General features: G+C 39.3%; 1 protein-coding gene and 1 long non-coding RNA gene across 4 annotated transcripts in view; one reads left to right on the top strand and one right to left on the bottom strand.

Moving 5' to 3' along the window:
- The window catches only part of GDA (guanine deaminase), a 133,761-nt gene that overhangs the window by 60,756 nt on the left and 47,717 nt on the right, over nt 1–25,288 (top strand). For both annotated transcript variants that reach the window (XM_030877007.2, XM_030877008.2), the window contains exons 4-9: nt 10,334–10,421; nt 12,180–12,285; nt 13,742–13,769; nt 14,940–15,047; nt 18,546–18,653; nt 19,894–19,991. In XM_030877007.2, the coding sequence (XP_030732867.1) occupies nt 10,334–10,421; nt 12,180–12,285; nt 13,742–13,769; nt 14,940–15,047; nt 18,546–18,653; nt 19,894–19,991 (536 nt within the window). The remainder of the gene's footprint in view (nt 1–10,333; nt 10,422–12,179; nt 12,286–13,741; nt 13,770–14,939; nt 15,048–18,545; nt 18,654–19,893; nt 19,992–25,288) is intronic.
- The window catches only part of LOC132597474 (uncharacterized), a 127,678-nt gene continuing 119,763 nt past the window's right edge, over nt 17,374–25,288 (bottom strand). Inside the window, exons 3-4 of one of the 2 annotated variants that reach the window (XR_009564317.1) lie at nt 19,181–19,227; nt 17,374–17,466 (exon numbers count right to left, since the gene is read on the bottom strand). This is a non-coding gene — a long non-coding RNA (uncharacterized lncRNA). Of the gene's footprint in view, nt 17,467–17,759; nt 17,849–19,180; nt 19,228–25,288 lie in introns of those variants that run through there. The other variant, XR_009564318.1, reaches the window with a different exon arrangement.

Here is a 25,288-nt window from a genome sequence, read left to right as displayed (position 1 = left end):
GGGAATTCAAAGTATTTCATGTCAGTGAGTACAAAATAGGTGACATAGGTGTTATTCTCTACAAGTATTTTCGGTGTACACATCCTCTGTTTCTGATTATGAGCAGGCCCATAGACTTTAAGAGTTGGATGAGCTGAGAGTATAATTGACATTTGTTTAAGAAAGTTGAGATTTGTTAACTAGAACCTGTCCCTAAGGCTGAAGACTGCCTGTGGCAATGCAAAGGGGGTGCTAAGGCAGTACCCATGAACCAAGACATTTTTTGTTTTGTTTTTTATTTTCTGCCTCAGAAAACAGTCCTGGATCTATTCTTCAAGAAATGGGCAATCCAGACCCCAGAGTTTTGCACCACAGATTTTGACAATGATAACTTAATCTGAAAGTAATTTCAAGTATATATTAGCAAACATCTCCTAAGATTGTTAAGAAAAAAATCCCAGTCAGTCAGTTAGTCCTGGAATATCTCCCTTTAAACATTGCAAGTGAGAGATTGAAGTTTCAAATTGGACTTTGGACTGGAATGAACCAAAAAGACTCGAAAGTTCAGGAATCTGTATATTATATAGATTATAGTCAAGGGACTGGAGAGTGAGATTCTTGGTAAATATGCCAAGACAAACTGGTTGCAAATATTCTCCTGGATAATAGAATGAATATGCTTACTCTATGGGGTTGTCAAATTCAGCAGATAAATTCAACTAATTCCAAAGAGGTGTCAAGTCATTAAAGTACAGGTGAAAAGACAAGGAGTCAGGCCACTCTTTTCCCCTGTTTTAGCTCATGGAAATTGTATAACCTGTTAAGGGGCCTGTTGATACTGGCGTTGAAGCTCAGTAGTAGTTGGCAATCTATTTTGAGCTCAAAAGTCTTGGTCTCAAGAATTGACAATTCTTATCAATTCTTGAACTTTCTAGTCTTTCTAGTTTGTTCCAGTCCAATTTGAAACTGCAGTTTCTCATCTAGAAGCTTTTCTGTATGAGAAGCGTTTTCCCCCCTGACTCAGAGGAAGAACTTGCTGTTGGTGAATGGGTAGTACTTCCATTGTCATTGTTGCTAATTAGCTGAAATTTTCCATTTTCATCTATTCTTCAAGCCCATTTTAGAAAGGTGTTTAAAGTGTTGAGAATTTAGAAAATGTCAGATTATACTTCTGTTTTAATTTTGAGTTTCATTTTATTTTGCTTAGTAAATGTAACGTGTGTGGTTATTTTTCTTGGGAATTAGTTCACTGTTATTTTATGACCCAATAAAAGGTCAATTTTTATGATTCTACACATTTTAAAAAAGACTGTGTTTTCTCTGTCAATATGACTTTTTAAAATATCTGTTAGATTAGGTTGTTAAAAGTGTTACACAAGTCTTGTATCGTTTTCCTCTATAGTCTCCCACATAATAAGACAAAAAACTTAAATAGTCTTCCCTTAAAGATGCAGCCCCCTCACCATGTCCTGTGTTACATCACGTGAGATTTTAGTTCCTGTTTTTTTTTCTTTGCCATCTACATACATTTAATTTAAAATGTTTTTTTTTAAGTTAATTTTTTTATACAGCAGGTTCTTCTTTTTTTTCACAGCTTTATTGGAGTATAATTGCTTTAAAATGGTGTGTTAGTTTCTGCTTTATAACAAAGTGAATCAGTTAGACATATACATATGTTCCCATATCTCTTCCCTCTTGCATCTCCCTCCCTCCAACCCTCCCTATCCCACCCCTCTAGGTGGTCACAAAGCACCGAGCTGATCTCCCTGTGCTATGCGGCTGCTTCCCACTAGCTATCTGCTTTACGTTTGGTAGTGTATATATGTCCATGCCACTCTCTCACTTTGTCACAGCTTACCCTTCCCCCTCCCCATATCCTCAAGTCCATTCTCTAGTAGGTCTGTGTCTTTATTCCTGTCTTACTCCTAGGTTCTTCATGACATTTTTTTTTGTCTTAGATTCCATATATATGTGTTAGCATACAGTATTTGTTTTTCTCTTTCTGACTTACTTCACTCTGTATGACAGACTCTAGGTCCATCCACCTCACTACAAATAACTCAATTTCGTTTCTTTTTATGGCTGAGTAATATTCCATTGTATATATGTGCCACATCTTCTTTATCCATTCATCCGATGATGGACACTTAGGTTGTTTCCATATCCTGGCTATTGTAAATAGGGCTGCAGTAAACATTTTGGTACATGACTCTATGTGAATTATGGTTTCCTCAGGGTATATGCCCAGTAGTGGGATTGCTGGGTCATATGGTAGTTCTATTTGTAGTTTTTTAAGGAACCTCCATACTGTTCTCCATAGTGGCTGTACCAATTAACATTCCCACCAGCAGTAAAAGAAGTTTCCCTTTTCTCCACACCCTCTCCAGCATTTATTGTTTGCAGATTTTTTGATGATGGCCATTCTGACTAGTGTAAGATGATATCTCATTGTAGTTTTGATTTGCATTTCTCTAATGATTAATGATGTTGAGCATTCTTTCTTGTGTTTGTTGGAAGTCTGTATATCTTCTTTGGAGAAATGTCTATTTATGTCTTCTGCCCATTTTTGGATTGGGTTCTTTGTTTTTGTTATTGAGCTGCATGAGCTGCTAATAAATTTTAGAGATTAATCTTTTGTCAGTTGCTTTGTTTGCAAATATTTTCTTCCATTCTGAGGGTTGTCTTTTGGTCTTGTTTATGGTTTCCTTTGCTGTGCAAAAGCTTTTAAGTTTCATTAGGTCCCATTTGTTTATTTTTGCTTTTATTTCCATTTCTCTAGGAGGTGGGTCAAAAAGGATCTTGCTGTGGTTTATGTCATAGAGTGTTCTGCCTATGTTTTCCTCTAAGAGTTTGATAGTTTCTGGCCTTACATTTAGGTCTTTAATCCATTTTGAGCTTATTTCTGTGTATGATGTTAGGGAGTGTGCTAATCTCATATTTTTACATGTACCTGTCCAGTTTTCCCAGCACTACTTATTGAAGAGGCTGTCCTTTCTCCACTGTACATTCCTGCCTCCTTTATCAAAGATAAGGTGACCATATGTGCATGCGTTTATCTCTGGGCTTTCTATCCTGTTCCATTGATCTATATTTCTGTTTTTGTGCCAGTACCATACTGTCTTGATTACTGTAGCTTTGTAGTATAGTCTGAAGTCAGGGAGCCTGATTCCTCCAGCTCCGTTTTTCATTCTCAAAATTGCTTTGGCTATTCGGGGTTTTGTGTCTCCATACAAATTGTGAAATTTTTTGTTCTAGTTCTGTGAAAAATGCCAGTGGTAGTTTGACAGGGATTGCATTCAACCTGTAGATTGCTTCAGGTAGTAGAGTCATTTTCACAATGTTGATTCTTCCAATCCAAGAACATAGTATATCTCTCCATCTATTTGTATCATCTTTTATTTCTTTCATCAGTGTCTTATAATTTTCTGCATACAGGTCTTTTGTCTCCTTAGGTACATTTATTCCTAGATATTTTATTCTTTTTGTTGCAATGGTAAATGGGAGTGTTTTCTTAATTTCACTTTGAGATTTTTCATCATTAGTGTATAGGAATGCGAGAGATTTCTGTGCATTGTTTCCTGCTACTTTACCGGATTCATTGATTAGCTCTAGTAGTTTTCTGGTAGCAGCTTTAGGATTCTCTATGTATAGGATCATGTCATCTGCAAACAGTGACAGCTTTACTTCTTCTTTTCCGATTTGGATTCCTTTTATTTCCTTTTCTTCTCTGATTGCTGTGCCTAAAACTTCCAAAACTTTGTTGAATAAAGTGGTGAGAGTGGGAAACCTTGTCTTGTTCCTGACCTTAGTGGAAATGCTTTCAGTTTTTCACCATTGAGGACGATGTTGGCTGTGGGTTTGTCATATATGGTCTTTATTATGTTGAGGAAAGTTCCCTCTATGCCTACTTTCTTGAGGATTTTTGTCATAAATGGGTACTGAATTTTTTCGAAAGCTTTCTTTGCATCTATTGAGATGACCATATGGTTTTTCTCCTTCAATTTGTTAATATTGTGTATCACATTGATTGATTTGTATATATTGAAGAATCCTTGCATTCCTGGAATAAACCTCACTTGATCATGGTGTATGATCCTTTTAATGTGCTCTTGGATTCTGTTTGCTAGTATTTTGTTGAGGATTTTTGCACCTATGTTCATCAGTGATATTGGCCTGTAGTTTTCTTTCTTTGTGGCATCCTTGTATGGTTTCGATATCAGGGTGATGGTGGCCTCGTAGAATGAGTTTGGGAGTGTTCCTCCCTCTGCTATATTTTGGAAGAGTTTGAGAAGGATAGGTCTTAGCTCTTCTCTAAATGTTTGATAGAATTCCCCTGTGAAGTCATCTGGTCCTCGGCTTTTGTTTGTTGGAAGATTTTTAATCACAGTTTCAATTTCAGTGCTTGTGATCAGTCTGTTCATATTTTATATTTCTTCCTGGTTCAGTCTTGGAAGGTTATACCTTTCTAAGAATTTGTCCATTTCTTCCAGGTTGTCCATATTATTGGCATAGAGTTGCTTATAGTAGTCTCTTAGGATGCTTTGCATTTCTGCAGTGTCTTTTGTAACTTCTCCTTTTTCATTTCTAATTTTATTGATTTGAATCCTCTCCCTCTTTTGCTTGATGAGTCTGGCTAACGGTTTATCAATTTTGTTTATCTTCTCAAAGAACCAGCTTTTAGTTTTATTGATCTTTGCTATTGTTTTCTTTGTTTCTATTTCATTTATTTCTGCTCTGATCTTTATGATTTCTTTCCTTCTGCTAACTTTGGGTTTTGCTGGTTCTCCTTTCTCTAGTTCCTTCAGGTGTAAGTTTACATTGTTTATTTGAAATTTTTCTTGTTTCTTGAGGTAGGCTTGTATAGCTATAATCTTCCCTCTTAGAACTGCTTTTGCTGCATCGCATAGGTTTTGGATCGTCGTGTTTTCATTGTCATTTGTCTCTAGGTATTTTTTGATTTCCTCTTTGATATCTTCAGTGATCTCTTCATTGTTTAGTAATGTATTGTTTAGCCTCCATGTGTTTGTGTTTTTTATGGTTTTTTCCTCGTAATTCATTTCTAATCTCATAGCGTTGTGGTCAGAAAAGATGCTTGATGTGATTTCAGTTTTCTTAAATTTACTGAGGCTTGATTTGTGACCCAAGATGTGATCTATCCTGGAGAATGTTCCATGCTCATTTGAGAAGAAAGTGTAATCTGCTGTTTTTGGATGGAATGTCCTATAAATATCAATTTAATCTATTTGGTCTATTGTGTCGTTTAAAGCTTCTGTTTCCTTATTTATTTTCATTTTGGATGATCTGTGCATTGGGGTAAGTGAGGTGTTAAAGTCCCCCACTATTATTGTTTTACTGTCAATTTCCCCTTTTATGGCTGTTAGCAGTTGCCTTATATATTGAGGTGCTCCTATGTTGGGTACATAAATATTTATAATTGTTATATCTTCTTGGATTGATCCCTTGATCATTATGTAGTGTCCTTCCTTGTCTCTTGTAACACTTTTATTTTAAAGTCTATTTTATCTGATATGAGTATTGCTACTCCAGCTTTGATTTCCATTTGCATGGAATATCTTTTTCCATCCCCTCACTTTCAGTCTGTATGTGTGTCTAGGTCTAAAGTGGGTCTCTTGTAGAAAGCATATATATGGATCTTGTTTTTGTATCCATTCAGCAAGCCTGTGTCTTTTAGTTGGAGCATTTAATCCATTCACGTTTAAGGTAATTATTGATATGTATGTTCCTATGACCATTTTCTTAATTGTTTTGGGTTTGTTTTTGTAGGTCATTTTTTTCTCTTGTGTTTCCCACTTAGAGAAGTTCCTTTAGCATTTGTTGTAGAGCTGGTTTGGTGGTGCTGAATTCTCTTAGCTTTTGCTTGTCTGTAAAGCTTTTGATTTCTCCTTCGAATCTGAATGAGATCCTTGCTGCGTAGAGTAATCTTGGTTGTAGGTTCTTCCCTTTCATCACTTTATCATGCCACTCCCTTCTGGCTTGTAGAGTTTGTGGTGAGAAGTCAGCTGTTAATGTTATGGGAGTTCCCTTTTATGTTATTTGTCGTTTTTCCCTTGCTGCTTTCAATAATTTTTCTTTGTCTTTAATTTTTGCCAATTTGATTATATGTGTCTCGGCGTGTTTCTCCTTGGGTGTATCCTGTGTGGGACTCTCTGCACGTCCTGGACTTGGGTGGCTATTTTCTTTCCCACGTTAGGGAAGTTTTCGACTATAATCTCTTCAGATATTTTCTCGGGTCCTTTCTCTCTGTCTTCTCCTTCTGGGACCGCTATAATACGAATGGTGTTGTGTTTAATGTTTTCCCAGTGGTGTCTTAGGCTGTCTTCATTTCTTTTCATTCTTTTTTCTTTATTCTGTTCTGCAGCAGTGAATTCCACCATTCTGTCTTCCAGGTCACGTATCCATTCTTCTGCCTCAGTTATTCTTCTATTGATTCCTTCTACTGTAGTTTTCATTTCAGTTACTGTATTGTTCATCTCTGTTTGTTTGTTCTTTAATTCTTCTAGGTCTTTGTTAAACATTTCTTGCATCTTCTCGATCTTTGCCTCCATTCTTTTTCCGAGGTCCTGGATCATCTTCACTATCATTATTCTGAATTCTTTTCTGGAAGGTTGCCTATCTCCACTTCATTTAGTTGTTTGTCTGGGGTTGTATCTTGTTTCTTCACCTGGTACATAGCCCTCTGCCTTTTCATCCTGTCTGTCTTTCTGTGGATGTGGTTTTTTTTCCCCCAGGCTGCAGGATTGTAGTTCTTCTTGCTTCTGCTGTCTGCCCTCTGGTGGATGTCTAAAATGTTTTAAATTTGGATCCTCTGTCTTTGTTTTGGATGTATTTTCTTAGACGATGATAATCTTTTCCAATAAGGTGGGTGAAAAACAATCCAAATCCTTGAACTACCAAAAATGGTGTTACTTTCTTCTGACTCTTGAATGATGCACTTCAGCTACAGAGAGAATTTTCTTTAAAATGTTTTTCCCACCAGCATCCAGTGTGCTGATGTCAATCTGATTGTCATTCCCTTCTAGCTAATTTGCTGGCCTTCAGGATTTTCTTCATTCTTGAGGTTCTGAAATTTCACTTATAGATATGTTTTTGTTTTTGTTTTTTTCAGTCCATTTTCTTTAATATAGTATTACTTCTGTTCTGGGAAATGAATTTCCTTCTCTCTCTTTCTTGTGCATGCATGCTCATTTATTTTCTCTGCCACCCCCCCAGCCCATTTCCCTTGCTCTTAGTATATTCTTCCCTCCAATCTGTTCTTTCTTTCGCAACTCTTCTTAGAAAAATAGTGAAACTTCTGTGTATACTTTTGCGCTACATTCTCAGAGAATGCTAGTGGCCCAAACTGGCAAGTTATTAAATTCACTCTCACTGTTACAGTAGCCTGTTCCTCTGTCAAGGATACAATGTCCTAGTCTATGCACGTAACAATGCTTATTTTAGATCATTTTTTTGCCTCTTGTTGCTTTAGTAAGTCTGATTCCTCATGTGTTCATTCAACAATATTTACTAGGCACACACGAAGATCCAGGCACTTTTCTGGTTGCTGGAGATTGAATTCGATGCCTCTGTCATGGTGTTAACTTTTCTCTTGGGTGTGTGATTATGGTAGCAAGCTAGCGCATCCTTTTCTATAGGTGACAGGCTATATAAACATCCTTTACTTGCAGCCAGAAATATTTTTTTTCATGTGCCTTAAACTTTGAAAAGATTGACATTAAAATCCAGTTTTCCTAATTCTCTTGCCCTTCATTACTAACTGACATCACTGGTCTCTCTTTTTTGTTGTTGTTCTTTTAACAGTTGGCTGAAGCTGAGTAGAGGCTGCTAGGATGCGGCATGTTCTTCCCTATTACTTTAAGTCCAAATTATTTTCCTCCTGCAGACGTTTACGTTTCTAATCCAACCCCATTCTAGTCAAGAGTCCTCTTATTTCACAAATGAGGAAACTGATGTTGAGAATGTAAAGCAACTTTCTCAAGGTCACGCAGGTCATAATATGCAAGAAGCAAGAACTCCAGTGCCATTTTTCCTCTGCACTTTAAAAAGCTTCTGCTATGTGTGGGGGCTGGGGGCATATGGGAAATCTCTGTACCTTCCTCTCAATTTTGCTGTGAACCTAAAACTGCTCTTAAAAAATGTCTTAAAATTTTAAAAAAGAAGAAGAAGGAAAAGCTTCTGCTTAAGACAGACCCTGCTCAGGTCAATCAGTACTTTTCCAAGTGCTGAGACAAGTCAGGCAATATCAGTTCTGATTTCTTTCTCAAACTCTTCCCACTGCCTTCTGTTCCTTTGTTTCACTCTGGTCGGGATTGTCTCTGGCACTGCTATAATCTGGGCATTCCCTTTGGTTCTCCTCTGTGTTTAATTCCCATTTTCTGGACCTAAGAAGTTCTTTTACTTTGCATTACTCTCACATTTTTTAAAAACACATCTTCTACGAGCTTTCTAAGCTCTTAAAGGAGAAAAACATTCAAGATTTTGTGTATCTAATCATATATCTCTATTCTATTTTCACACTTGACTGATAATTTACAAGGGTATAAAATTCTACTTTAAAATAACTTCCCTCCTTAAATCAACTATACTTCAATAAAATAAATTTTTTAAAAATTAAAAAAAACCTTCCTCCAGAATTTTAAAGCCATTGTTCTGTTTTCAGCATCACTGGTGTTTCCTGCCATTTGTCTATGACTGGTTTTCTTTCTCTGGAACCTTTCAGAATCTTCACTTTACTTGTAGACTTAATATCTCACAATTATATGCCTTACTTGGCTTCTGTTTTTCATGCACTGAACTGAGCATTCTATGAGGATTTTCAGTTTGGAGAGACTAATATTATTTCTCAGACAATTTCACCCCCTTCATTTCCTTTAAAAAAAAAGTTTTTTTTTTTAGAACTTTTATTCTAAATGTTAGATCTCTTAGACTGAGCATAATTTTTTTATCTTTTCATCCTTGACTTTCATATTTCTTCTCTGAGAAATTCTCTTCTAATTTAACCTTCTGTTTACTCCCATATTTCATTGTTAACATTTTTACTTTTGGAGAGCTCTTTTATTTTTTTTTTGCGATACGTGGGCCTCTCACTGTTGTGGCCTCTCCCGTTGCAGAGCACAGGCTCTGGACGCGCAGGCTCAGTGGCCATGGCTCACAGGCCTAGCCACTCCGCGGCATGTGGGATTTTTCTGGACCGGGGCACGAACCCGTGTCCCCTGCATCGGCAGGCAGACTCTCAACCACTGCGCCACCAGGGAAGCCCTCCTGCAGTGTCCGTTGAACCTTAAATGCACATTCATATTTAAGTGTGATGCTCCAAGATGCTGATTGGAAGATCTGGGTGGGGTAGCATTTGTTGACTGGTAAACTTCATTATATGATGAACAGTGAAGGTAGTAAACAGCCCTTTAAATTGTGGGTCCCAAAAGTCGTGAGGACATTTTACTTCTAGAGCCATTCATCTTCTCTAGGAAGAAGTCCTTCAGTCCTGCCAGGACTGGTGGAAACAGTACATGTGGCATTTTGGGGAAGATGACCAAGGGTCCCAGAGGTCAGCCAGATGTCCACTTAAACCTCTTCTTTTCAGCCTATGCCTCACCTTGTCCTTTTGGGCTTGTACTCTCTAAATACTATCCAATTTCTACAAAGGGTAAATCTCTTCTGCAAGGAGCAGGTTAGGGGTGGTTGGCTGATTTCAGCAGGGAAAAGAGTCCTGCCAAGGTTTAATTATCTGTATACAGACTTTCAGCCAATTCCCTGTTAACAGCCACATGCTCCTTTCTCTTTCCAAGTTGCCTCCAGGTTCTTATACTTGTTTTTTCTTCCGAGAAGATGCTGAAATATTTCCGCTGCTCATGTCTCCTCTCTGCTTATGGTTTAATAAATGTTATACTCCTTTACTGGTATTTTAGTAGAGATTTGCTGAGGAAGAGAGATGGATACATTTATCAATCTGCTAGGATGAACTAAAAATCTGGCTGAATAACTGTATCCTGTAATCACTAGAAAAATCTCATTTATTCACTCCCAGATGCAATAAAGTTTGCATATTCTTAAACAGTCCTAAAAAAATAAGGAATTAATTAGTATCACATTTTATAAATTCTGCAACACAGAACTGTGTGAATCTAGGAAATCGAAAGCATCAACTTCTCCTCTAGCTAACACTTTTAAAATATAAATACTTTTACCATTTGCCTTAACTACATTTCATATTGAGATGGCATGCCTTTAAATAAAAGCATCTTAAAATTGAAAACTAAAATTCCATTTTCATCTGTATATACCATGTGACTCTTCTGGGCACAGGCGATTCATGGTTTTTGTGATTTATTTTTAGAGGAGAACACTAAAGAATGGAACCACCACAGCTTGTTACTTTGCAACAATTCACACTGACTCATCGCTGCTCCTTGCGGAAATTACAGGTGAGGAGATGAAAGGATGATTTACGGGCACATGAAGCATGTCCAGACCATGCCAGCAGTGACTTATACTTGTGAGCAGTCCAGCCTTTTAATTGCTAGAATTTAAGCACTGCATTTCTTGCAAGTAATTAGGTATTTGTGTATCACTGTGGCCCTTGAACTTTTTCTGTTGTTTAAGTAATTTATTTACCTTTAGTTTTTGGCTGCAGAATGATGTAAATGGGTCTGAATTTTGTGTATTAATTTAGGGCTTTTTGGAGCAGGTTTACTAATTCTAGCAATAGCAACAGTTTATCTATCAGCAGATAGATCTTAGCTGTTGGCTAGACTCAGGGCACTATGCTAGATGCAGGGAACACAGTAAAACGGAAAATAGTCTCTGCCCTTGAGGAACCAGACAGGATTAACTGATTAATAGGTACATACATTGATTAATGACTTTAGTAATGGCTGTAGTGCTTTTACTAGATGCCTGGTATTGTGCAAAGAACTCTACGTGGATTAGTTCAGCTCAGTTGCAAACAGCCTTCTGGAGCAGTTATTCAGGTCCTTGTGTTACAGATGGATAAACTGATGCTCAGAGAGGTTATGTAACATGCCCAAGTCACACAGCTAGTAAGCAGAGATGAGACTGGATTTACACTGATGATTCCAAAACTTGTACCCAGTACAGTGCCTAGCACATAGCAGGTGCTCAGTAAATACTGTTGACTGATGTGCTGACACTACTGCTTGCTGGCCAAGGTAGTTTATACCAAAGACCTCAAGGGTGACACTGAAAGTAAATATTGCAAATTTTGGAGGAGACAGAATGAACCCAGAGTTGGATCACGTGGGAAGATTTCATTGAAGGGATCTTTAAATTGGCCTTTGAAGGGAAGATAAAATGAGGAGAGAGGAAAATGCCTTTCAGACAGGAAAGATGACATGGGGGTATGGGTATGGGGACAGGAACGTTCATAATGGATATACAGGAGGCAGGGAACAGAGTAGCTGAACTAAAGGGAAGGATTCATGGCATGGTGGGATGGGAGAGGTTGGGCAGAGGGGATGGTTCAGTCTCTGGAGAGATTCAAATATGCATCAGACTCAAAAAAGTTTTCAGCGAGATGAGGTATGTGATGAAGGTGGTGTTTTAAGGAAGAGTAATCTAATGGCCAGGCATTACAGTGAATTACAGGGGAAAGAGAGAGATAGAAAGACTTCTGAAAGACTCAAGACAGCGGTGGAGACATTGTTGAAAAAATGAACATTGCCTCATGTAGCATCAACTTTCTAGCTGAAATAGAATTCCTCTAGCACCTTTGATAAGCATGAGGTTCTTCAGTGCTGAGAACTGCTGGTAGGAGTAAGTAAAATCCCCCACAGATAATGATATTGGCACTGCTACACTTAAGAATAGCGACAGTATCTTTTCTAAGCCCATGTGCCAGCCACTTTACATGCATTATTGGGTATAGTCCTCATAACCCTGCACATAGAGGAGGACACTGGGCACATCTGGGTTTAGACCTTAAGCAAATAATATCCTTCATTCTGGGAGTAATCAGAGGAGTAAGGTGCTAATGGGAGAACCTTTACTACTTACAGAATTGATCGAGGTCTTGTTGTTACTGTTCTTAAATGGTGTGATGATCTTTTACGTTCTCACTTATGTTTTTATAACGATTTTAATTTAAGATGTTTTAAAGAGGCTTAGGAAAGGTACAGTTTGGGAAAGAAACATGACTTTAGATTCTTTTTGTGTGTGTCTCACAGATAAATTCGGGCAGCGGGCATTTGTGGGCAAAGTCTGCATGGATTTGAATGACACTGTTCCAGAATACAAGGAAACCACTGAGGAATCAATCAAGGAAACAGAGAGGTATGTTTGTCTTGATTTGTCTTACGGATGGAGTTGGAGATGGGAAAAAGAAACCTCTTTAACCCAGGCAGAATGTGCACATATATCACTGCCTGGGTTTGCCTAACTTCATGAAATTGATCTGATCCTAAGGCAAATGTTGCATGTCAGTACTATTTTTGTATATCAAATCATATTTTAAAGCCTCTGGGAACTTGTTATAGGAGTCCTAGGGCAAATCCCTTTATAAAATGAAGGATTTTTTAAAAAGTAAATGATTTACCCACTCCCTGTCATTCGTTGTAGATTGGGGCTTCTCCTGTAGATTAAACTTGCACTTAAGTGTCTGTGGCCTGCTCATTAAATTACTTTTGGTTGTGGGTCATCCTGTTGCTTGAGATCATGTGCTTTTGTTATGTTCTTTTTATTTTACATGGGGATATGCTAGTGATACCATAGGTACTTTTTCTGTATTTCTTTAACGGTTTTTCCATTGTGCCTTGAGGATTTGACAAGGAATTGTGTTGTATGACACTCAACACCCAAAAGATATAGAAGAAAATTCTTTAGCTTTAAAACTTGCCTAAGACCAAACATATCCTGATGCAAGTTTCAGAAGTCCAGCTTTTCTCCATTCCCCAGGCCTCCTTCACCTTAAGTGTGTCCTCTGTAAAGGGTGGCTTAGGTGCTGCTATGTTCCCAGAAAGAGAAGGAAGCACACACTTTCCCTTTAGCATTTGGCCATATGCTCAACTTTTCTATGAATCTGTGTTTGTGGGAATAGTGAACCCTGATTCACATTTTATTCTTAAACAAAGGATTACCAGAAAGCAGGAAGCTATAGCTCATAAATATTTCCAGCCAGGGCAGAAACAGTCATTTCATAGGCCCTATGGATACCACCATCCCTGCAGATATAATTGGTTACATCACCATCCCCGTCACTACCCATTTCACAACCATGTCTGGCCTAGTCCTTCTGCTTTACTCCAACATCCATGCCCAGTAGGACTCAGCCTTTGAAAATAAATGATGCTATTGTGATTCTGTGAGCAAGCAGCTTCCACTTTAGGGAAACTGGGAGTAGAGAGCCCCATGGCTTCTAAACGCCTCCAGATACACAGGACTCCATGACTCTGATATCCATGGAACATAACATACTGCAGTATTCCCCCAAACAGAGCTTAAGCTAGTAGAATGGCTTGAGCGCTGTGGGAATACTTGTGAACAGCCCGGCTGATGTTAGATGATAAAATTGCATTTCCCTGTGATTTTGCACTCCATCGCTCTGGCTGCAAATGAGAAAGCAGGGTAATTACTGCTTGCTAATCCTTAATTAGTGGTGGTGAAACATGTGCAGCATTAGAAATGTTTACATGGAAGTTAGGACATGTAAGGCTCATGTTTTCGTGCTTTTAAAAAATTAATTTCAAAAATGCCTGAATGTTCTAACTTCCCGTTTGTTGCTTTATTTCAGATTTGTGTCAGAAATGCTCCAAAGGAATGTAAGTAAACTTGTTCCCAGCTCGTTTTTTAATTGCCTTCCTGTTAGTTGTAGGATTTGTTCTTAAGCTGTTTGGTAGAGGTTAGCCTGTATACATTTGGCCTATTCCATGCATGCAGAAGTATTTTCCTAAAGCCTTAAATTGTTTTCATGGTGGATGCATCAACTCAGCTTAGGAAGGTCAGGCATTTTTTACTTTCTCAGTGGTTTTCCCTCCCTCTCCTCTGGGACCTTCTAATTTCATAGGACAGGCCGGTGGGGAGGCGGGGGAGGGCTTCATGCATGTAGACAGATTGGTGGCAACTGGATGCTGTGGCATGGTTTGTTGGCTACATCACCATTGGCTCTGGCCTCTTGTACCCCCTGATCTGGTCTGAAACACAGGTGGTGTCCAGCCCTGATGCCCCAGCCAGACTGCCTTGGTCCACAGATGCGTGCATGTCGTGTGGCCTGCAGGCACTCAGCCAGGCACCCCCGTTCCACAGTGCCCTGGTGTTGGTGATCCTGTGAAGACAGTGCTGTTTTCTGTCCCACCCCCAGCAGGCTTGTCTATGGCTCTGCTGTGCCGTCTCTTAGATTTGCAAACCAGACTCTTCCCTCACCATTTTTTAAGGTCTGACTGGAAGCCATAGGAAACCTCAGTATTGCTTTCAGTCTAATCTTGGGAGACCTAGGTGCAGCTTTGTGGATCCTTATCCTTGCCGCTCTTCTATGAGTCCTTCTCTACTGCTCAGCCACAAAGGTGACATCAGAGCCATGCCTGCAACTAAGTAAAAGTCCTCAGGGAGGCCATGGCCAGCATACCACCCCAAGATGTAGAAAGGGGAACAGGCTACCACTTCATTCTTAGTCTTCCCAGCACTCTCCCTTAAAACGTCTCCTCTGCCTCCTAATTCTCTTCATAAAAGCCACCCAGTCTAGGCCTGGTCTGAGCCTTCACGTGCCTTGCGTTTGAGATGGGATCTTCTTCCATTGCGTTTGAGATGGGATCTTCTTCCATTGAACTTGGTGCTACAGAATATACCCTTCCTTGTTCTCCGTGAGCCAGTTCCATGAAATCCAGCACTTCTACGCACTCCTGGAATGAAGGACTGTCCCTAGAGATGAAGACATAAAATCATTTTGTGGTATGATATGCATTTCCTTACCAAGTGTTTTTGATTATTTCCAGTATTCTAGAGTGCAGCCCATAGTGACACCACGTTTTTCCCTTTCCTGCTCTGAGACTTTGTTGGGTGAACTTGGGAACATCGCGAAGACCCATGATTTGCACATTCAGGTGGGCGTTTTTCTCCTATTTGCCTCTGTCTAGACCTGCAAGACTTCTCTGTACCCTAAATTCTGGCAGTAATCTCCAATTCTTTTACTGAGATGATGGAGGAGGTGGGTTTCCCCTTTTCTCTTTTAGTTCTTTTGGTTGGCAATTAATGTGACATAAAGCAGATTAACAGGAGAAAATCAAATTTATTATGTGCATACAGGAAATCCACATAAGTATGAAAGAATTCCAAAGACAGCGAGGCAAGGTGAGGTATATATATATTCTGGACTAAGCAGAAGGAAACAGGGGTCTGAGGTTTCAAGGGGAAATAAGGTAATTCACTGGAAGATAAAAAGAGTTAATATTTGGTAAACAAAAGTTTGCTGAACCATTCAAAGACAATGGGATACAGACAAGTTTGATTAAATGGGCTTGCTAGGTTCCTCTTGTCTACCATGCCTAATACCTTACTACAGTTATCTATGGTAATAGCTCCTTCCTGGGACAGCCCTCCTATCTTAAATTCTTTTAGGTGGTAAGGAGGGAGTTCAAAGGTTCTTCCTGAGTCTTTCGGGCATTGATTGGTTTTTAACTCAAAATAATCTACATGGGCTTCCCATGTAGATTCCATGCTTCCCATGGGCGCAGTGGTTGGGAGTCCGCCTGCCGATGCAGGGGGCGCGGGTTCGTGCCCCGGTCCAGGAGGATCCCACGTGCTGCGGAGCGGCTGGGCCCGTGAGCCATGGCCACTGGGCCTGCACATCCGGAGCCTGTGCTCCGCGGCGGGAGAGACCGCAGTGGTGGGAGGCCCACGTACTGCAAAAATAATAATAATAATAATAATAATAATCTACATGCCAGAGTGGCACATCATGGGGGCGGCCTGCCTTTAGCCCCATAAGATCTCAAGATACAGCATCATAGGACATAAGGTCCCTTACAGATATCACCTAAATGTAGTTCTCTAATTTTTTAGTTAAGAAAAGAAACCTGAAGTTCCTTTTGCCTTCAATCTTCTCTGATCTGGCTCCTAGAGATGAGAACATCTTAAGTAACCAAGCAAGATCAATGGCGAACTGGTTACCTGTTCTCTGTAGGATACATTTAATGCATTTCTTTCCTGCTCTCTTCTATTTGATACTTTCTCAGTGTTCTAGTCCTTCCTTTTTGGAGGAACCGTCTATTATTTGAAAAGCAAAAAGAACCTAATTTCCACCTTACCAAAATGGATTTAAAAGCCCTTTTGTTCCAAGTTTCTTAATTTAAAATCAGGAACAAAACAGTGTATCTTACTTTGTCATTAAGCGGTTGCAATTTAGGAATAAAACAGTTTCTAAATCTTCCAGCTGGGTTAAAATTGGGAGCTCCCCTTCCCCCATCCAAACTTCATTACATACTGCACTAAAATTCTCCCTCTTAAGAGCTATCTTAAAGGGCATGTCGGGCTTCCCTGGTGGCGCAGTGGTTGAGAGTCCGCCTGCCGATGCAGGGGACATGGGTTCGTACCCTGGTCTGGGAAGATCCCACATGGTGCGGAGCAGCTGGGCCTGTGAGCCATGGCCGCTGAGCCTGTGCATCCGGAGCCTGTGCTCCGCAACGGGAGAGGCCACAACAGTGAGAGGCCCGTGTACCATAAAAAAAAAAAAAAAAGGGCATGTCAGGGAAAGGCAACACATAGATCCTTTATCATTTTTTAGGGTGGAAGTTTTGGTTTTTTTTTTTTTAAGATTTGTTAGGACTCATTAACTATTTTCATTTTTTCCCTTTTTTTGATGGGCTGTGATATTCAGTCCCACACAATTGCAGGGGAAGAAAAAGTTATCCTTGACCTATTTAGGGTCCCTGGCTGGGCCTGAAAACTAAACTGACAAAGCTAAACAAGAGAAAAGCATACAAATTTATTTCATATAAGGTTTACATGGCACAGGAGCCTTTATAAGGAAACAAAGACACAAAGAAACAGACCTGAGTATTTTTATGTTAGGTGTGGTGACAGGTGTACAGTCCTGGAGGAACATAAGTTAAGGAGTACGAGGTAAGTGTATTAGCAAGGCCTGTTTCTTCTTGGTTCCCTTTGTCTTCAGAGATAAGGATGCTCCTTTCCATGTATAGGGCGGGCGCCTCTCATTTACGAGAGCCTGTGCTCCGGTCACAGGGGAAAAGGGTGGGGGCAAAATCAGAGTGACCTTCCTGCTTCTGCCATTTTCTCAAACCCCTTCAGCATAAAGTATTCAGTATCCCAAGGTGGCATATTTTGTGTTTGTGTGTCCTGAATCCCAGAAACACACAACAAAATCAAGTATATACTTACTGGCGTTGTATATATGTGTATAACTGCATATACTCAAATCTATCAAAATGACACAAATCTCTTCTGATGCCCATGCCCATTTCTTCAGTGGTCTGGAGTTCCTCAAGGCCAAGGATAGAACTCATTCTGCAGGTAGAACATTCTGTTTTTAGTCCAATGCTGTTGTTTTCTTTCATTTATTTGGTTATGCCTACTCTACCTCAAGGAGAAAGGCAAATGGCATTGCTGTTCTTGGAAGTGGTAACTTGCTCATGAGTTATTTCCCATAATACATGGTCATCACCAGTTGGTCAGAAATGATTTTTGTTTTAGGTGAGGGGTTGGGATGGTGACACTTACGTTGTGTCTGCAGTCTCATGTTTGTGGTGCCCTGGAGAAAGGACTGTGCGGGGGCCAGGACTCACTTGTTTTGCTTGCGTGTGGATTCTTATAGGCTCTTTCTTGATGACCGCAGGACTGCCTAGCTCTGTTATTTTCCAACTGTTTCCTGCAGAACTCATCCTGGAAGCTGACAAAGGGGATAGAATGGGGACAGGGTCCCAGAGTCCTAACCCTGCTTCATCCTGCGTAGCAACTTGTTTATGCTGTTTACATATTGAATTTCTATGATTTTTAAAATAAGAATAACACATCTAAAGCTAAAAGAATTTGGAAAATCACTCATCTATCCCAACGCTTTTATTTGAGAGATGAGAACATGGAGGCCCAAAGAGAAAACAATGGACTCAACCCTAAGACACATAACTAGGGTCAGAACTTGGGCTAAAATTCAGCTTTTTATTTCAAATTTCAGCTTTCTATGAGTGAACCATGCTCTGTCCTTTTGATGGCCAATGAACTCTTCTTAAACAGCCAACACCAGAAGTAGTAGGTGATCGACCATGAATAGCTAGGCTCTTACTCTCTACAAGGAGTACTTTTTATTTTTACTTATTCTTGCTATATAGTTTGGAATTTGAAAAGACTTTGTCAGAAAAACATCACATGGGTTAGGGTTAGGATATTACATGTTCATATAATTACATTTTCATAGTTTCTTTGTCATATATATCTTATATAATAAGAATTGTTTCAAATAAAATACACAAGAATCTTCATTTTTTTTACCTAGGCAAGTAGGAACCATCCATATCATCTGGGGGTAGGAAGTATAATTTCTAATGGTATTTTACATTAAAAAATTGAAAATATTTCTTTTCTTTTAGAGCCATGTAAGTGAAAATCGTGATGAAGTTAAAGCTGTGAAAAACCTATACCCTGGTTATAAAAACTACACAGATGTGTATGATAAAAACAACCTTCTGACAAATAAGGTAAGTTGTACATCATGCTATAATCTATATGAAGTACGGCATATTTATCTAAATTTTAAAATCTCAGTAGTAATCTTCAGACTTCTATAACACACGTGCATTTCCCAAACTCAAGTACAGAGTGTGCATATTCATGTGTGCGCAGAATTAAAAATGGGCCTGGTTTCATCCCTAATGAATAAATCATTACATTTATTGGTAAATAAATCTAAAAGCTTCTTTGAGGTGGGAATGTCATGTGGTCCAAGGACATTTTGTCAGTATCCATTAGAATGTAAATGTGCATTCCTTTGAGTTAGAAAATGTATTTCTGAAGATCCATTCTGTAAGGACTATGACTAGGGATGTTAATTACATATGAAAGTTAAAAAATGGCTATCAGTGGGAAATTGTTTAAATTATAGAACATACATAATTAGAATTTTATCCAACATTCACCAAGAATGAAGTATACAGACTTACAAGGAAGAGTGTTTGTACAGTATTGTTTGATATGTGTATATACGTGTGGGTGCGTGCTCACTTACCAAACACTGTCTGGAAGACACACACTGAACGTTAAAAGTGATCCTTCCTGAGGGAGAAAGCAGAGGACTTTTTACTTTTTATTTTTAAACATTCTAAGATTGCTTTGTAAAAGAAATGAGTATTACTACATTTATAATTAAACAATTTTAAGTTAATTAAAATTAATATGAGTGAGGAGAGACCTCATTACAACAATATACCCCCTGGCCTTGGCATTTAATGAAATGTATGAACTGCATGGAGAGTTTAACTATTACAGCAAATAAATTCTTAGGGACTTTGTGCTCAGGGATCTGAATGTGACTGATTTGAAAGGTTAATACTCTGCACAGATCTTGTTTATGCTACATCATAATTTTCATCCTCCTCTACATATATTTCTATATAATTAATAAATTAGCCTTCAATTTGCATGTTAATTTTACTTGCATAGAGGTCAGCTGGACCAACCCTCATTTATTTTATAGATTAAAAAAGAGAGAAAAAGATCCACAAATGTGTGGGACTTTCGTAATCCAATGTTTTCACAGGCCTTTTCTGAGGTGTAACTTGGGCACAGTGATTTTATACATAGGTAATCATCAATGTTCTTGTGAAGATGATAACAGATAAGTCACAGCTTTTATGTGCACCTATAATATCTTGCTGTGAGTGAGGACTGACTTAAGCATTTTTGAGTGGTAGACTCCACATAGGATGCTCTTCTCTCCAGACAGTGATGGCACATGGCTGCTACCTTTCTGAAGAAGAACTGGATGTATTCAGGGAACGAGGAGCATCCATCTCACATTGTCCCAATTCTAACTTATCGTAAGTAGGCAATTATTGATTAGTAGATTATGAACGTTTGGGTTGCAAAGTAGCGGCCAAATACCTTTGTTTTCTCAGTCATTCCTCCAGTATCTCTCTTCCGTAGTTATGTTCAATTGGGATGTGAACTAGATAGAAGGACACCTACCTATACTGTACTGGGGAGACAGCACTTAAAAGAGGCTATTTTTTGCAGAGTATGCATTTGAAGAGCACTACATCTCTTAAAATTTCTGAGTTTGCACAAAACAGAACAATAGGAAATAGAGTTCAAAACCAATATCACTGAGAACTTAGAGCTAAGGACCGAAAGAGTGGGTGTGCCAACCAGGTGTTCCAGAGAGAGTGTACTGACCTCTTACTACTTTGTGTTGTACAAACTACTAGGAATGTGCACATACCAGAAATGGTGCAATGCTACTAGAACCCAGCACCCTTCAGTAAATGTCATGCTGCTATATCTGACGAGATGCACTTAGGAGGGGACTTGTCCTGCTGTAATTCGCACAAACAAAATTTTTATTTAAACCTGGTTCTTAACCTTTGAAAGGTTATAGATGCATAAGGGAATCAGATGAAACTTGTGGTCTGGATCATCAGAAAAAAAACCCCATACGGGGCTTCCCTGGTGGCGCAGTGGTTGAGAGTCCGCCTGCCGGTGCAGGGTACATGGGTTCATGCCCCGGTCTGGGAAGATCCCACATGCCGCGGAGCGGCTGGGCCCGTGAGCCATGGCCGCTGAGTTTGTGCTCCGCAGCGGGAGAGGCCACAGCAGTTAGAGGCCCACGTAACGCAAAAAAAAAAAAAAAAAAAAAGCCCATAGACATAAAAATGCTGCATCTAATTTCAGGGAATTCATAGATTCCATAATGCCAATCCTTGGACGCTAGGCTAAGAATTCATGCTCCACAATTAGATACAGAAAGGATTTCTCATTTCTTGTGTTAGTCGGCTCAGAACAGAGCTAGAGGCAGGTTGGGGTGGATCATTCATATATTCATTCAATAAATTTATTAGCTTCTGCTAGATTTTTTTTAACGTCTTTATTGGAGTATAATTGCTTTACAATGGTGTGTTTCTGCTTTAAAACAAAGTGAATCAGTTATATATATACATATGTTCCCATATCTCTTCCCTCTTGAGTCTCCCTCCCTCCCACCCTCCCTATCCCACCCATCCAGGTGGTCACAAAGCACCGAGCTGATCTCCCTGTGCTATGCAGCTGCTTCCCACTAGCTATCTGTTTTACATTTGGTAGTGTATATATGTCCATGCCACTCTCTCACTTTGTCACAGCTTACCCTTCCCCCTCCCCATATCCTCAAGTCCATTCTCTAGTAGGTCTGTGTCTTTATTCCCGTCTTACCCCTAGGTTCTTCATGACCTTTTTTTTTTCCCCTTAGATTCCATATATATGTGTTAGCTTACAGTATTTGTCTTTCTCTTTTTGACTTACTTCACTCTGTATGACAGACTCTAGGTCCATCCACCTCACTACAAATAAGTCAATTTCGTTTCTTTTTATGGCTGAGTATTCCATTGTATATATGTGCCACATCTTCTTTATCAATTCATCTGTTGATGGACACTTCCATGTCCTGGCTATTGTAAAGAGTGCTGCAATGAACACTGTGGTACGTGACTCTTTTTGAATTATGGTTTTCTCAGGGTATATGCCCAGTAGTGGGATTGCTGGGTCATATAGTAGTTCTATTTTTAGTTTCTTAAGGAACTTCCATACTGTTCTCCATAGTGGCTGTATCAATTTACATTCCCACCAACAGTGCAAGAGGGTTCCCTTTTCTCCACACCCTTTCCAGCATTTATTGTTTCTAGATTTTTTGATGATGGTCATTCTGACTGGTGTGAGATGATACCTCACTGTAGTTTTGATTTGCATTTCTCTAATGATTAATGATGTTGAGCATTCTTTCAAATGTTTCTTGGCAATCTGCAAATCTTCTTTGGACAAATGTCTATTTAGGTCTTCTGCCCATTTTTGGATTGGGTTGTTTGTTTTTTTGATATTGAGCTGCATGAGCTGCTTGTAAATTTTGGAGATTAATCTTTTGTCAGTTGCTTCATTTGCAAATATTTCCTCCCATTCTGAGGGTTGTCTTTTCATCTTGTTTATGGTTTCCTCTGCTGTGCAAAAGCTTTTAAGTTTCATTAGGTCCTATTTGTTTATTTTTGTTTTTATTTCCATTTCGCTAGGGTCAAAAAGGATCTTCCTGTGATTTATGTCATGGAGTGTTCTGCCTATGTTTTCCTCTAAGAGTTTAATAGTGTCTGGCTTTACATTTAGGTCTTCAATCCATTTTGAGTTTATTTTTGTGTATGGTGTTAGAGAGTGTTCTAATTTCATTGTTTTACATGTAGCTATCCAGTTTTCCCAGCACCACTTGTCGAAGAGGCTGTCTCTTCTCCACTGTATATTCTTGTCTCCTTTATCAAAGATAAGGTGACCATATGTGCGTGGGTTTATCTCTGGGCTTTCTATCCTGTTCCATTGATCTATATTTCTGTAGTCTTGATTACTGTAGCTTTGTAGTATAGTCTGAAGTCAGGGAGCCTGATACCTCCAGCTCCATTTTTCTTTCTCAAGATGGCTTTGGCTATTCAGGGTCTTTTGTGTTTCCATACAAACTGTGAGATTTTTTTATTCTAGTTCTGTGAAAAATGCCAGTGGTAGTTTGATAGGGATTGGATTGAATCTGTAGATTGCTTTGGGTAGTAGATTCATTTTCACAATGTTGATTCTTCCAATCCAAGAACATGGCATATCTCTCCATCTATTTGTATCATCTTTAATTTCTTTCATCAGTGTCTTATAATTTTCTGCATACAGCTCTTTGGTCTCCTTAGGTAGGTTTATTCCTAGATATTTTATTCTTTTTGTTGCAATGGTAAATGGGAGTGTTTTCTTGATTTCACTTTCAGATTTTTCATCATTAGTGTATAGGAATGCAAGAGATTTCCGTGCATTAATTTTGTATCCTGCTACTTTACCAAATTCATTGACTAACTCCAGTAGTTTTCTGGTAGCATCTTTAGGATTCTCTATGTATAGTATCATGTCACCTGCAAACAGTGACAGCTTTACTTCTTTTCCAGTTTGGATTCCTTTTATTTCTTTTTCTTCTCTGATTGCTGTGGCTAAAAGTTCCAAAACTATGTTGAATAACAGTGGTGAGAGTGGACAACCTTGTCTTGTTCCTGATTTTAGAGGAAATGGTTTCAGTTTTTCACTGTTGAGAATGATGTTGGCTGTGGGTTTGTCATATATGGCCTTTATTATGTTGATGAAAGTTCCCTCTGTGCCTACTTTCTGGAGAGTTTTTATCATAAATGGGTATTTAATTTTGTCAAAAGGTTTCTCTGCATCTATTGAGATGATCATATGGTTTTTATCCTTCAATTTGTTAATATGGTGTATCACATTGATTGTGTATATTGAAGAATCCTTGCATTCCTGGGATAAACCCCACTTGATCATGGTGTATGATCCTTTTAATGTGCTGTTGGATTCTGTTTGCCAGTATGTTGTTAGGGAGTTTTGCATCTATGTTCATCAGATATTGGCCTGTAGTTTTACTTCATATCCTTACTTGTTTTAGAGTTCTTGCAGAAGCAGAACATGACGTGAGGATTTATGTACAAGTAATTTATTTGGGAGGTGATCTCAGGAAGCACCTTTATGGGGTGAGACAGAGAAGGGAAGGAAGACAGTAAAGAGCACGTCACCAAGCTAGTTACCACCATGGGTTCCTGGAATTTAATCCTTCTGGAAAACTCAGCAAGCCAGTGTACAAAGCAGACCTCAAAGACAACCTGCCCAAGGGGTGGGGGAGCTGGAGTAATTATACCTAAACCTACCAGTTATTGGTGGAGGGCTGCTGGGTGGGTTCGAAGGGGCATGAAGTCCCTGCAACTTCGGACCTTCCCCAATCAAGGGCAGAGCGGGCTCTAGCGGAGTGAAAGAGCCTCCAGGCAAAGAGTAGGAGGTGCCAGCAGTCAAAAGTCTAGGAACTTTGCAAATGAAAAAGTTCTACATCAGTGGCAGTATGGGAAAGGCACGAGAGCCACAGCAGTGTGTTTCTGGAGTGTTTTGAGAGGTTCCAGAGGCTTTTAGTTTTCAGACATAAAGTGGCCGTACATAACAGGGAATCTTGCCTAGGTACAGCTTAGTGACCATAATTATGGTCTAGTGACCAGTTAGGGGAAGGGTTTAACATCCTGTGGGTTTAGTTACACAACATCTAAATTAAAACATGACCCAGTTTTGCAAACTGAGGTTTGAAGTTAAATTTCTTTATGGCTAATATTTTGGTTTGAATGGTCACTGTTACTCTTTCTCCAACCACTTTGAGAGATTTATTGCATGTGCACTGGCAGTTTGAAAATGATAATTATGTGGATTTTCAAGCAGACTACTTTGACCTTTGCATCTTCTCAGACTTTTAAGGATGCTTTAGTTTTTCTTTGTCTCTTTAGAAAGGCGGCACATCTACTGAGTCAGGGTCACGAGCTCCGGAATTCAGTCCAGGAACCATCTCTGCTAGTTGCTGCTGTTCTCAGAGGTAGCATTTGAACCACCAGGCCCTGACTTACAACCTGCACCCCCTCTTCCAGCTATACCCCTCTTTCTTTGACCTTGCAAGTCACTACTCATTCAAGGCAACAAATGATCCCAGGAAGAGAGGAAAGGCAACGCTTTATAATTTCTACTTCCTAGCATAGAAGGATGGGTTGGTTAAAAAAAAAAATTAAAGACCTATAGTTGATAACACCATATTGTATAACTGAAATTTGCTAAGAGAGTAGAACTTGTATGTTCTCACAAATAAAAAAGGTAAATAGGGCTTCCCTGGTGGCGCAGTGGTTGAGAGTCCGCCTGCTGATGCAGGGGACACGGGTTCATGCCCTGGTATGGGAAGATCCCACATGCCGCAGAGCAGCTGGGCCCGTAAGCCATGGCAGCTGAGCCTGTGCTCCGCAGCGGGAGAGGCCACAGCAGTGAGAGGCCCGCGTACCGCAAAAAAAAAAAAAAAAGGTAAATATGTGAGGTGATAGATGTGTTGGTCGACTCAGCGGGGGAAATCCTCTCGCAATGTATACATATATCAGATCATCATGTTGTACACTTTAAATATCTTAGAATTTTGTCATTTGTATCTTAAGCTGAAAAAATATTAAAAATTACAAAAATTGTTGAACTAGTTGCAAGATTTAATTTCTTCATTTATTTTTCCTTACAAATGATCCCCTGCTCTCCCTTCTAATTCTTGCTGCTTTGT

Source organism: Globicephala melas, chromosome 6 (genome assembly GCF_963455315.2).
Source record: "Globicephala melas chromosome 6, mGloMel1.2, whole genome shotgun sequence".
NCBI classification, from domain to species: Eukaryota; Metazoa; Chordata; class Mammalia; order Artiodactyla; family Delphinidae; genus Globicephala; species Globicephala melas.
The sequence above is the reverse complement of the archived record's forward strand: the minus strand, read 5'-3'. Positions and strand labels throughout refer to the sequence as shown.